The sequence below is a fragment of the Lissotriton helveticus genome, chromosome 4_1 (assembly GCF_964261635.1).
Source record: "Lissotriton helveticus chromosome 4_1, aLisHel1.1, whole genome shotgun sequence".
In the NCBI taxonomy this organism is placed as follows: domain Eukaryota; kingdom Metazoa; phylum Chordata; class Amphibia; order Caudata; family Salamandridae; genus Lissotriton; species Lissotriton helveticus.
Genome location: NC_136063.1, coordinates 566,763,132 through 566,777,424, shown reverse-complemented (window position 1 = coordinate 566,777,424; position 14,293 = coordinate 566,763,132). Strand labels below are relative to the sequence as shown.

Here is a 14,293-nt window from a genome sequence, read left to right as displayed (position 1 = left end):
CCAATTGGCTGTGTGGCATTCAGAATATGGAAAGTTACATTCTTGTAATCCCAGTTCACCTGCAGATTCTTCTTAATTAAAATCAGTCCATTTACCCCCACTGAGCCTTGGATATTCTATCCCCAGTTGACACTAAAGCATAAAACAGAGGTTCATTTTTTGCATCCTGGAACTTTATATATTGTGCCATTCTGACCTAAGACTGGCATGCTTATATAAAATCTCAACAAAAAAATCTTAAAAATAACCAAGAGGAAACACATGCAAACAGATTGATGCTGAAAAACTTCCATCAACCCAAACTTCGTGCATGTAAGATGGTGGTCTAAACAGCCAGCAATGGGCAATGACAAATATCGTACAATAGAATAGGCTTGGGCAATGCACTGAAGAACAGGGGTGCGTCATGGTTCCTTGGAGTTTTGATAGCCGTCTAGACCGAAAAGATGGGTTTCGCCAATATATAGACTTTTGTAAGGAGTGGATTTTTACTACACAAACTGACACTTCCAAAGAGACTGGCGCTTGCCTCTAGCTGCACATTAGGGTCGGCTAACAGTCTAATGTAACCACAACAATCAAGTGTCTAGTGTAACAATGACAGCTGCTTTAAGGTTTCGTTTGTATCTGTGTTTAAAACTTCAACAGTATTAGCTTTCTCTGAAGACTGTAGGTAATCAGTAAAATAAATGTTTTTATTTCCTTTACCTTTGAAGCATATGTAACGACATCACAAGCTGTGGTTCATTAGTGGTCTGAGAACGAATAAGCTTGCTTTTCGTTTGGGCCGCGACTATGGTGCCATCGGATAAAGAGAATCGATACAAAGGGCTGAATGCCAGTCCTTGTCTCAGCACTGTGGGAAAGAAAAAAAAACTTCAGTAGAAGAGAATCGGTACTGTGAAACTCAATATGTGAAGCTGCAGGAGAGCTCCTGTCGGTTGACACTATGCAGCACATTGCCTTCCCACTCCAAAGAGAACCCCGATGGTGGATAGACACATTCCTACACTCGCAAGAGAGGTACATATGTTATATGCATTGGTCTTTCTGCAACATACTTATGTAAGGAGCGCGTTGGGCTCATTAATCCGAACAATCTTGCTCAGATACATGTCATGGCAGTGAAAATGAAAGCGGCCCTATAACATGTTATTTAGAGAAACTGTCCTAATAAAAACACATTTATAGATTTATTAGTAGAGTGAAAAAGTCAAATTTCAGTTTATTACCATAGTACAGCAAAAACGACATGAGAAAAACCATTAACTGCCTTATAAATTGCATGTAACAATTCCTTTATACAAGAAAATAACCTTCAAATAGCCACGTATCTCTTGAGCGTGATTTTACCTTGCTGTACAAATGTAACCCCTTGCATCACAGTTGGTTAAATACATTTGTTAACAAAAATACACATGAAAAAAAGCGCCATGGCATAAACAATATAAGTGGATGAACGGAATATAATATACTATTTAATAACACTGTTAAGGGAGGGGCTATCGTGACTCACTCAAGGCTTGGCCTCTCATGAGTCCTAGACCGTATTACATATAACACTATGCACAACTGCATATATTCCACACCCATAAATGCACACACACACACACACACATATATATATAGACACACATACCCACAAACTCATACACACACACACCAAGAAGTGAAAATAAATGGGGTCAATGTCACATGACTGCAAGCAAATGTACTAATGGAAATTCAGAGATTTGTTACTTCAGTGCAAAATTCGGATTCCATGTTAATAAAACAGGACAGCACAAGTGACAATGTTTAAAGCCTCACAGATGCCATTCTAGAATCGGTTTATAGAAGTAATTAACTTGGATGCATTCACAAATCCATAGGTTTGTGCTTCTAACTGACTGCATGGCTCGAAATCCCTTATGTGTGTTTTAAAGTCTTCTGTAACTACTGGATATACACAAACATGACATGAACATACATGTAGAATAGCAGTGTATAATTCTTTTTGTTTTTTACAATTGTTGAGGGAGGTAAGAGAAATCATGATACGTGAAGCTTTGCCTATCATGAGTCAAAATCCATCCTCAGACAACTGTGGTATTAAACAAAAGTAGGTTATGCTCTTTTTATCTGAATATATACTATGCATGTATTTTGTAGAAGGAACATTAGGGTTTAAATCTAAAACCTGTAACAGAAGGCTAAAATTCAACAGCTACAGTTAGATGTGCATCAGTATGCCCTGGCCCCCCAAAACTCCCTGCTTAGGAGAGCAAACAAAATGCAATAGTTGACAAACGTCAACAGATATGCCTCTGCTAAAAGACATTGAGAACACGGATTAAATCTCTAATAGCGTTCAGTGGCGCTTCCCACAAAAGCCCATTGGGAGCCACCTTTTATTATGGCCAGTAGTCTTTGGATGCAGACAATAAATGAGCTCAGCACCACATAAAGCACAACCTACAGCTATTAAGCTTTGGCTCTGCCAACAGGTCCTAAGTCTACAAAAATACCACTTTCTGGAATGCAAGGAGTGCCAGTTCAAGTACAACTTTCAACAGTCCACAATGATGTAAATGGGGCCCACAGTTCCCTTACATACATATGCTTCCTAAGCACTGTGTTAGCCAGACTGGTATGGGAGGGCATTCCAGGCAATACATACTTAGGAACTGAAGGTAATTATTTATAAACCGTAAAACAGATTTGAGATTAGAAAAAGGAAGACACCCAAGCATCTCTGTAATGACCATATTTGAAGAACAAGCTGTAAAGCCTTTTCTCAGAGGAGTGTTCTTACTCGAAGATCTCATAGGTGAAAAGAGCACAGCTGGATTCTGTCGGACTTCCCTCTGGACCCTACAGCATAGCTGGGTAAACGTAGATAGCTGAAATCCACTTTACAAGTAGGCTAAGAGAAAACGTGTCAACTTTCTCAAATTATCTTAAAAAGGACAAAACATTTACTAAAAAAAAGTGAACATAATATGGTGAAAACATAACAATGAAACCTATTGCAACAAAAACAATAAGATACAAAAACAATAAGATATTACAGAAATACAAGTTGTGTTTAATATGATGTCCTAGACTTACAATGAAAATAACGTAGGGTACAGAACAAACAGTCCGCCATGAAGTCAGGGAACAAGTATAAAACAGTAGAGCTAAAACAACTTTAAATAGTATTAATTTAATATTTCATTCAGTATGACAATAACAATAGCATTAATATGGTACACATAGCGGTCTCGAGAAGGTGACAGCTATGCAACCTACCTTTCTAACTCCAAGTGATGCAATACTGTGGCTTGAGATTATTGAAGACCGTTTATCATCGGAGTGCGGACCTCATGGTCATACTGCTCAGCAATCATGAAACTCCTACTTAAACCAACAATTTGTCTGCCAATTTAGTCATTAATAATATCCTCGAGAATAAGTAGGCACTTGTAAGTTTTTTGCTAAAATCAATGGATGTTCTATTTATCCAAATCTTTAGGGACCAATATAAACTAACAAAGCCTTATGTCCTAAGCAGGGTCTTGAGTATGTTTGGAGTGAGACCGAAATACTTCTTCTGGTTCTTTCTATTTTCCAAACAAATGAACCCTCTCCTGTCTGAATAATGTGTTTAGCTGGAGTATGAAACCTATGTCTATGTAGCACAATATAATCACATTTCGTCTATGTATTGTCCATTATGACTTTTTTTTTTTTTTTTTGTGCTGTGTCTGTTGGCTTCATGTCCACCTCTTGCTATACATAATGCATATATATTTTTGTGGGCATACAGTAAGATTATTTTTTTGCGGGGGTCATTTATCCTGTAATGAGAATGAAATGTATTGTACTGATTGTATTTAAGATATATTCATCTGGAAGCATTTTGTATCACGTTATATGCTAATTGTCTCAACTGCCTTGGGTTTACTGGGCAGCTCTAATGATCGAGAAAGACAGAGAGATAGAGAGAAAGACACACACACAGAGACAAACACAAACGCTTTAAGCAACTATGGAGGCGTGGCCTGGCCTAGCAATATTCACTTTAAAATTCTCCCTTGACCAACTCTGGAGGAGGAGCACCTGTTGACATCCCCGCGCAGAGGTGACCCATGCATGGAGTTGGCCGTCTCCTGATATGGTATGGCGGTCACCATATAGGCTGGGAACCCAAAGCAACTTCGCACTACAGGGGACCCAGCGCAAAGACTTCACTAGAGGGGGGAGCGGTGCTACACCGGGGGGAATATTGGTACTCCTAGGGAAGTTGATGGCAGCGGCTTCGGAGGTATTAACAGGAAGCAGTGGCCGAAAAGGTTAAGTGGGGACTGCTCTGTAGAGCCACGTAGAACGAAAAGTGAAATTAAGGCACCACTCTCTTGGGGAAATTCTTGTGTCTGACCCAAGGCATAGTGCAATACAGATCTGATGAATTCTGTAGCTAGATTTATGATCCTAACAGGTAGCCTTTCAACATGAGAACTGGCAAACACGAGCGTATCTAAGGCGTGGGTGGACAAGCCAGAGGAAAATGTCACCCTCCAGAGACTAGTCATGTAAAGAAATGGGGATATGCCAGGGAGGCACGTCATCATCAAGGTCTGACTTGCTGCAGCCCCAGCATGAATGCATGACGGAGCAAAGTGCAAGCTGGCTGAAGGTACCCAACATAGAAGTTCAGGCATGCCTTGGTACAACTTGGCCAGCGCCTGGTGGAAGATAAAGCATACTTCTGGTCGACTGGCTTGCCCTAGACAGTAAGAGAAAAACAAGGCCTCCACACAAGGCCACAGTGATTGCCACACCTGGCCCTTCGCTACATGAGCATGCCTCTGGCGAATTAATGAGGATAACGTTGACTGGAGATGGTCTAGAATTATACACATGACCTTAAAGAGGTAAGCACTGTTTTGGAGCTAAGGGTATAAGGACACCGTGATTAAGGGAAAACTGACAGCAAAAGCAGTGAAGAGAAAAAGGGTGGAGGGGCAGAGACCTTAAACACTGCAGGGTCATTACAGTTGAGAACAGCTACTGTTTCCAAACCCCCATCTCGGGAGTATCTGAACTAGGTGCTAGAGAAGCTCACAACAGAAGCAGACCAAATCCGGCCCAATGTTAACCACAGGCACAAGAATAACAAAACAAAAAAAGATGTAGGTGTATTGTGTATCTGAGTAGATGATTTAGAGAAAAGGGTCAATGATCATTCTGAAGAACATGTCCCTGGTGCCCAGTTCCTAGAAATGGAGGAAAGATGTGAGGAGGTGCTGCACAAACATAGGATCTAGAAAATAGGTCAAAGTCTAATAGAAGCATCCGAGGCCTCCAATGGAACATATAGGGCAACAATATTTAAGTTTGCATCAGAAACCTCACACTCCACATACAAGATCAGCTGGAAGATCCCCTATTCAGCTTGACCATATCCATTAGGAAACAATGCTAGTAACATGGGACGCTCAACTGGACATCTTAAAGCAAGTCCAAGAAAAAGAGGAAATTATGAACCTGTGAAAAACAAACTGTAAGATGTTTGAAGGGTGTCAGCTGGAGCTATTTCAAGATCGAACTGCAGTCACCCTCAGGAACAGAGGAGAACTCAGGAAGGCAACATACTTATCTTTATTTTTAATTAAGTGGGCCCCCTGCCAGTGGGGTCAAGCATTTAGGCTTATCTTCTGCTGGGGAGGATTTAAAATACAGGTCTTAATGCCCAACAAAGCAAAATATATCCTACACATCACGTATGCCATGGCTCAGAGGCCCAGCTCAAACCCAAAACCAGAACAAAAAAACTACAAGCCACCTGGCAAAGGGTTCAATCCAAACACAAAGAAACACAACCTACGGCTAGAGAAGAATATAAAGCCAGAAAGGAGGCCCTACGTGAAGTCAAGGGCATCAGTGACAGCTGAGCGTGGGCTGCTGGAGGCCTCGGGTGTAGTAACCACAAGCTCTGGCTTAATGTTGGGATTCAAAGAGGTCTCTCATGACAGGCCACAGGAGGCGAGAAGGGACATTCCGTAACAGACTGATATTACCAGAGGGTCCACAAGACCAAGCCTTTCTGGAAAAAAAATAAGTTAATGCAAATGACTCATTACGTTTTCTTAATGGTAAGAATTATATGTTACTGTGTGGGGGGTATGTTGAAGAGTTACAAAGGTGGGTTCTACACATTATGCATTAGCTCAGACAGTAGATAAGACATATAAAGAACAAGGAGAGTGTAGAGCCATCCATTCCCCGGCCTGTTAAATTGCCAAACGTTTATTATTAAGGAATGTGCATTGCTCCAGCAAACAAACTTGAGGTAATCAAGTCAAGTAATCAGGAACTCTGAGAGGGATGTTTGCCTACTACAGGAGAGACGCCTTCTCAAGAAGTACTGGTTAACAATGAAAACACAATGGTTTCCCTCATACAGCACTTTGTATCGGGGTCACAAAACAATGCTGGAATAACAATACTATTAGTCCAGAGTTTCAGAGGCATGATCCTGAGGGTTTTATTGGCAAACAGATAGCAGATGTAGTGGCCTAGTGGTAACTTTAGGGACCACCATTTACACGCATTCCCCAAAAAAGGAACAAGAACACTTTCTTTAAGTCCAGAATTTCAGATATATTCTTTTCTGCTGTGAAAAATGTGCTTATAGGGAGTGATGTTAATGAACAAGATACTTATCTTCGGAAACGCCTTATCTGGTAAAGACAATCTAGCTGCAGACTCCTTACCGTGTAATATCCCCAGGCGTTAGACTGGATCCTGAAGATTTTCCAACAGTACTCCGGTGCGCCAGTAGGTGGTCTTATTTGGTTCTGCGATGGCCGCGCCGGAAGTGACGTATACAAATACCCAAAAAGTAACCACCTTGGTCCGCTGGCATCAGTTACTTTCATGACTTTTCACGCCAGGAGTGAAGAGTGACGATGAGCACTGACCACTGGTGTGACAAACTAAGGCCTTGGGTGTTCCCTACAGAGTAATCCGTTTGCAAAGCATGGAGGACCGGTAAGGAATCTGCGGCTAGGTAGAGTCTCTACCAGATAATGCATTCCTGAAGGTAAGTAACTTGTTCTTCCGATAGAGACTTCTAGCCACAGATTATTTACCCTAGAATAGATTCCCAAGCAATACCTCTCCAGTGGTGGGACTGCAAATCTAATTAGAACAGAAAATCTTGCAGGACCGAATGAATGAAGTGCCCATCATAGCTTACCTGACTGTCCAGGCCGTAGTGTTAGGTGAACGTGAGCAGTGAGGCCCACGTTGCCGCCAGACAGATGTCCAGAACTGGAATGCCACACGCTAAAGCAGTGGTCTCAGATTTGGCTCTGGTAGAGAGAGCTTGCAAGCCCTCAGGGGGTTGCTTCTTGGCCAATGCTTAGCAGATCTTAATGTAGAGAACAATCCATCGCAATATATTCTTTTTCTGCACTGCATTCCTTTTCTGTACTGCATTCCTTTCTTTGCTCCTATATAGCCCACAAGGATTAGTTACTTACCTGTAATCCTAGTTCTCTTCCAGGGGTATACTCATTAAAGTCATAAGCACTGAATTATCTCCGCCCATGAGCGGGAACCCGGAACACATAAACAATATACATATATATGTGTAAATATATCAAAAAGTACATAGTACTAAACTAATTATACACATATACATGTATAATAACCATAATATGCAGCCTAACATATATACATAGGCTAATAAAGCCAAACTTACACACGTTCTGAAGCATGAAAATATGCTGTATATAAATGCAATAAACAGGCATGAGCCTAAAATGCATTTCATAACCATGAAAACCTTTTATTTTCATCAAAGAACCTGTTGTAAACAGTTATTAGCCTAAAAGGCTGCATATGAAAAAATGTCTGTGTACAGAAAATCAGACTGGCACCCTGCCTTTAAGGCCCCAGAGAATCTGCACACTTTGCCTTTAAGGCCTCCAGGAGAACTCTGTTCCCACCATGCACCACAGGTGACAGTTAGGTCAGTTCTTTTGTACGGTACAGTAAACTTTAGCAGGAATCTGCACTTAAAAACTTCATAATACATATTGAAAAAACCTCAATGCTACTGCTCGCCCGGGGAGGCGGGAGGGTGCTTATGACTTTAATGAGTATACCCCTGGAAGAGAACTAGGATTACAGGTAAGTAACTAATCCTTCTCTTCCAGGGGATACTCATTAATAGTCATAAGCACTGAATAGAGTAGCAAGCTCATACCCACCAGAAGCGGGCGAACAGATAAATGCATAGCCACACTTTAAACCCATAGTGTTTAGCTAGAATTAGCAAACAAATTTCTGAGGGATGCTTGTCCCACTTGTGCATCAACCTGCGCATCAGAATCTAGACAGTAATGGCGTGTAAACGTATGCACTGAACGCCAAGTAGCTGCTTTACATATCTCTGACATAGCCACATTCCTAAGGAGAGCTGTGGTAGAAGCTTTCCCCCTCGTAGAATGATAAAGACTTGTGGGCTAGCTGATAAGCCAGTAGGATACATGACACTATCCATCTAGAAATGGACCTCTTGGACGCTGACAAACCAGTATTCGTAGGACCATAGTTCACAAACAGACGGTCCGTGTGCCTCAAAGACTTTGTTTTATCTAAGTAAAATTTCAAAACCCTTTTCAGATCTAACTAATGTAGAGCCCGTTCAGCCGGACTCGAAGGGTTTGGAAAGAAAGTAGGCAATGTTATGGTTTGATTAATATGAAAATCCGACACCACCTTGGGCAGGAAAGCAGGATGAGTTCCGAGCACCACTCTGTTTCCATGAAAAATAGTGTACGGTTCATTGCAACACAGAGCCTGGATTTCGCTCACCCTACCAGGAACGCTACTTTCCAAGATAAGTGTTGTAATAACGCTTTATGTATGGGTTCAAAGGGGGGACCCATTAACTTGGTCAACACCACATTAAGCTCCCAAGGTGGAGAAGGAGACCTGACTGGAGGATACACCTTCCTTAAACCTTCCAGAAAATCCTTCACCACAGGCACCTGAAAGAAAGATATCTGTCTTGGCGATTTTCTATAAGCAGTTATTGCAGCAAGATGGACTTTGATGGAACTAAACTGCAAACCAGATTCAGCAAGGTAAAGTAGATAAGGTAAGATCACCTGTTCTTGACTATGAATAGGATCAAGACCCTTACTCTGACACCAAAAGGTAAAAGCGTTTCCACTTAAATCCGTAGGATAGTCTTGTAGAAGGTCGCTTTGCCTCCTTAAGGATGTTCGTACACTCCGGATTCAGCTGCAAGTGCCCGTACTGGATGACTTCAGGAGCCATGCTGCCAAGCGCAGGGAGGGCAGATTGGGATGAAACACTCGCCCCTCCTGTTTGGACAGAAGATCCGGGCGACAAGGCAATCTCCTGAGTGGCACTTCTGACAACTGAAGGAGATCTGGGAACCACCACTGGCGTGGCCACTCTGGGCAAATCAGTATAATTCTGGAGTCGGTCCTGTACATCCGGTTGATCACTGCCGGTATCAACGGTGTCGGTGGAAAGGCGTACAGCAAGTTTTGACACCAGTCTATCAAAAGGGCATTCCCTTGAGACCCTTTCTGGAAGAACCTGGACGCGAAGACGGGGCATTTTGTGTTTGCCGCGTCTGCGAACAGATCGATGTCTGGTGTTCCCCAAGTCTGGAAAATGCTTTGCGCGACGTCCTCGTTGAGAACCCAGTCGTGCGCTTCGACGAAGTCTCTGCTGAGGTCGTCCGCCTGTGAGTTGAGACTCCCTGGCAGGTGAACCGCTGTTATTGACGGGTCTCGTGCTAGCAACCAATGCCAAATGGTCTGGGCCTCTATGGACTGAGTCCTGGACCTGGTACCCCCCTGCTTGTTTAAGTAATACATTGTAGTTGTATTGTCTGTTTGCACCAGGAGGGACCGAGTCCGTAGAGATGGAGCCAGGGACTTGAGAGCAAGATGGACCGCACTGAGTTCGAGTAGATTGATGTGATATCCTTTCTCGAAGTCTGACCATAGCCCTTGTACCTGCAGAGGGCCCATATGCGCCCCCCAACCTTGGAGAGAAGCGTCTGTGATCAGAGTCTGCGTTGGTGGAGCCTGATGAAAAGGAACTCCCTTCATCAAGTGTGTCTTCTTCATCCACCACCGGATGGAATCTCTTGCAGACTGTTGGAGATGAATTCGATCCTCCCAGCATCCCGTCCTCTGCTTCCACTGATCTTCCAGACAATGTTGTAGAGGACGCATATGCAAACGTGCGTTTGGAACGATGAAGATGCACGATGCCATGGACCCCAGGAGAGAGGACACTTGCCGAACTGTCGGACGTGCAGACTGAAGGAGAAGAATACACTTCGCCTTGATGGATAACCACCTCTCCTCCGAAGGACACACGTTTTCTATTTCCGTGTCCAGTTGAGCACCCAGGTAGTGGATCTTCTGGGTGGGGTTCATTATGGACTTCTTGTAATTGACTTGAAGACCCAACTTGCACATGAGTTGGAGGCATATCGATAGATGTTCTTCCAGTAGAGATGGGGATGAACTCTTCAGAAGCCAGTCGTCTAAGTACGGATATATGAAAATCCGTCTCTTTCGAAGACAAGCCGCAACTACCGCCATACATTTGGAAAATGTTCTGGGAGCTGATCTCAGGCCGAATGGGAGTACTGCGTACTGATAGTGATGAGCAGCTACTTGAAACCTGAGAAACTTGCGATGCTTTCTGGATACCGGAATATGAAAATAAGCATCCTTCAGATCGATGGAGCACATCCAATCCCCTGATGTAACTGGGGGAAGATCTGATGAAGAGCCAGCATTCGAAACCTCTCCTTTCGAATGAATTTGTTCAACCGTCTCAAATCCAGAATGGGTCTGAACTCCGTAGCGGGACCTTTTTTCTTTACGAGAAAAAAATCGAGAGTATAGGCCTTGACATCTCTGCTGAGATGGTACTAGTTCTATGGCCTTCTTCTTCAGAAGGATGTTCGCTTCTTGTTGTAAACGCTTCACATTCCACTGTAACATCTTTAGAGGACGCATGACAGGAGGTGGCTTCTTGAATCTCAAAAGGTACCCGTTCTTAATGATACCCAGCACCCATCTGTCCTTTGTAATCTGTTTCCACTCGTCCAGAAAACACACAATACTTCCTCCAACCGGAGAGGCACACGGTTGTGGAGGAAGCCTCCGTTCATTGTTTTTGAGGCTGTTTGGTAGCGGATGTAATCTGTTTCCACTCGTCCAGAAAACACACAATACTTCCTCCAACCGGAGAGGCACACGGTTGTGGAGGAAGCCTCCGTTCATTGTTTTTGAGGCTGGATTGGTAGCGCATGACTGCTGCCTATTTCCATTGCCTCTGCCTCGCCCAGGTCGCCGCTGTTGGAATTGCGACCTCTGTTGATTCTGGCCTTGGTTTCGCGAGGACCAATTCGTCTGTTGGCTCCTCTGCTGGAAAGATCTCTTGTCAAAGGGACGAAAATTACCCCGACGTTTAAATTCTTTCTTCTTTTCAAGACCTACGGCCTTAAGAGTGTGCAACTCCACTTTCATCTTGGACATCTCATCGTCAGCGTGAGATCCAAACAGAGTCGAACCATTAAACGGCAAATTCACTATTTTCCTCTGGGCCTCAGGCTTTAGCCCAGTAAGGCGAAGCCAAGCTGAACGCCTAGCACAAACACCATGTGCATAGCCATGCGCTGACAGATCCGCCGAATCCGCAGCCGCGCTAATGTTCTGGTTAGCCACCAGTCCGCCTTCTTCCACAATTTCCAGGAAATCCTTTTGATCTTCCTTAGGGAGTTTATCCGCAAAACGAGCCACTGAGTCCCAGAGCAGACGATCATAGCGGCCCAGTAAGGCTGCAGCACTGGCTACTCTCATGACCGACCCAGAGGTGTTACACAGTCTTCGCCCCAAGGAATCCATACTCTTGCTATCCTTTTCAGGTGGAGCAGAAGAGGTAGATGCTGCAGAATGCGCTTTTCTGACCGCCGCCACAATAAGTGAGTCTGGAGGTGGATCAGAGCGCAAAAATAGTGGATCTTCTTCTGGAGCCTTGTACTTTTTTGCAATCCTAGAAGGACCTGAACCCACCGTGGCCAGAGTCAAAAAAGTTCTCATTGCTGGTTCTATCAAACCGGGCACTAACGGCAGAAAAGGCCTGCCAGTCGTCTTGTGATGCAGGGTTTCAAAGATGACTGACGTTGCCACTTGGGGAACTGCCATCTTGATGTTGAACTTATTCGCCCCACGACATAGCACATCATTAAATGTGCTCAAATCATCTACAGGAGACACTCTGGAAGGCGGAGTAGATGATATAGTGGGAGAATAGTCTCTATATGAAGACCATGAAGAAGACGAAGATGACGTAGAAGATGGTGAAAGGGTTCTACACTGTCTCTGAGGAGTTGCCGATCGCTGCCTCCAACGCTCCCTTGAACGAGATCTCTCTCTCACTAGGGATTTCGAGCGTGATCTTCTATGCAGCTCCGTCTGAGGGACCGGAGCCCTCATCCCTATCAGTCCTGCATCTAGACGCATCTTCCAATGTCTCAGGCTTTCCAACCACCTCGGTGACATGTTAAGAGGCCGTTCCGCACGCTCAGGTGAAGCCTCAGGTGAAACCTGCACAATATGCAGCCCTGCCGAAGACTTGGAGGCTCTGGAAACTACACTGTGCTCAGAGTTCAATGAGCCAGATGGAGTCCGTTGTCTGGGCACCAATTGTCTGTCATCTGACACCTGCCCTGAGGTTGAGCCAGAATGCGCAACCACAGAGGAGTCCTGATGCACTGTCTCTTGACCCGCCACAGACCTGTCGTCTTGCTGACCCTGCGGTGAAGACGTCACTAAAAGCTGTGGGCTTATTTCTGACCTCGACAAAGACCTAAGTGAGGTCCGAGAGGCTGGTCTTGATAGTCTCGAAACCGACCTTTCATCAGGTGGGGGAGACCTAGACTCTGACACTCCATGCTTCGAGCCCGAAGCAAGCTTCGACATCGACCTACGTCACGATGGAGACCTCGACCTTCTCTTTTTAGGTCTCGACGTCGAATTCTTCGACGACAATCTTCCTCTCGACCTTTTCCTCGACGACGACGTACGTCTCTCCTTTGACGTCGATCGATGACTCCCTCTCGACGTCGACACAGGATCCTTCGATGTCGACACACGATCCTTCGACGTCTGACGCCTCTCTTCCCTCGACGTCGATCTCTTACAATCCTTCGATGTCGAACCTTGCCCCCCAGACGTCGTCCTTACTGCAATCGACACCAGATGTCTCGAAAAAGATTTCGACGGCGACTGTCGAGACGCTGATCCGTGCCTCACCGGCGAAGTCCTCGACGTCGATGGAGCCCTCTTCGACGCCGACAATGCTGACGGCGATCTGGATCTCTACGTCGAGCGCACCTTTTTTGACGGCGACGCTCACTGGAGTCGATGTTTCTTAGTTCTACCTTCAGGAGAAGCTGTTCTTCGACGTTTGGGTTGAGAAGATGGCTTAGCAGATGATAACAAGCTCTTGGAGCCCTTCTCACCACGGCTTTCTCTCTCCAGAAGGCCCAGCAACCTCATTTTCTCCCTTTCTCTTAAAGTCCTACTAGAAAGGTTGAGGCAGTGATAACACTCTTCCAACTTATGAGAAGCTGGAAGACAAACCACACAAACAGAGTGTGGGTCAGTTTTTGACATCATCTTCCCACAGGAAGGACATTTGTAAAATAAAGGTGGCATTCTGACTAAAAAATCACCAACAGTTTAGTCAGAAAAAGGTATTAAACCACCACCAGAGTAGTATATTGTCAAAAAGACAAGAAAAAAACAACTTCTGACAGAAAAACTGCAAAAATTAGCAGAGCTCAAGTTCCAGGTTCCTCACAGAACAAGCCGGAAAAAAGAACTGACCTAACTGTCACCTGTGGTGCATGATGGGAACAGAGTTCTCCTGGAGGCCTTAAAGACAAAGTGTGCAGATTCTCTGTGGCCTTAAAGGCAGGGTGCCAGTCTTATTTTCTGTACACAGAAATTTTTTCATATGCAGCCTTTTAGGCTAATAACTGTTTACAACAGGTTCTTTGATGAAAATAAAAGGTTTTCATGGTTATGAAATGCATTTTAGGCTCATGCCTGTTTATTGCATTTAATACAGCATATTTTCATGCTTCAGAACGTGTGTAAGTTTGGCTTTATTAGCCTATGTATATATGTTAGGCTGCATATTATGGTTATTATACATGTATATGTGTATAATTAGTTTAGTACTATGTACT

The 14,293-nt window shown here is 44.1% G+C and overlaps 1 protein-coding gene across 12 annotated transcripts in view; it reads right to left on the bottom strand.

Moving 5' to 3' along the window:
* The window catches only part of NCOA2 (nuclear receptor coactivator 2), a 1,089,938-nt gene that overhangs the window by 315,019 nt on the left and 760,626 nt on the right, over positions 1-14,293 (bottom strand). For all 12 annotated transcript variants that reach the window (XM_078687164.1, XM_078687175.1, XM_078687166.1 and 9 more), the window contains one exon: positions 709-856. In XM_078687164.1, the coding sequence (XP_078543290.1) occupies positions 709-856 (148 nt within the window). The remainder of the gene's footprint in view (positions 1-708; positions 857-14,293) is intronic.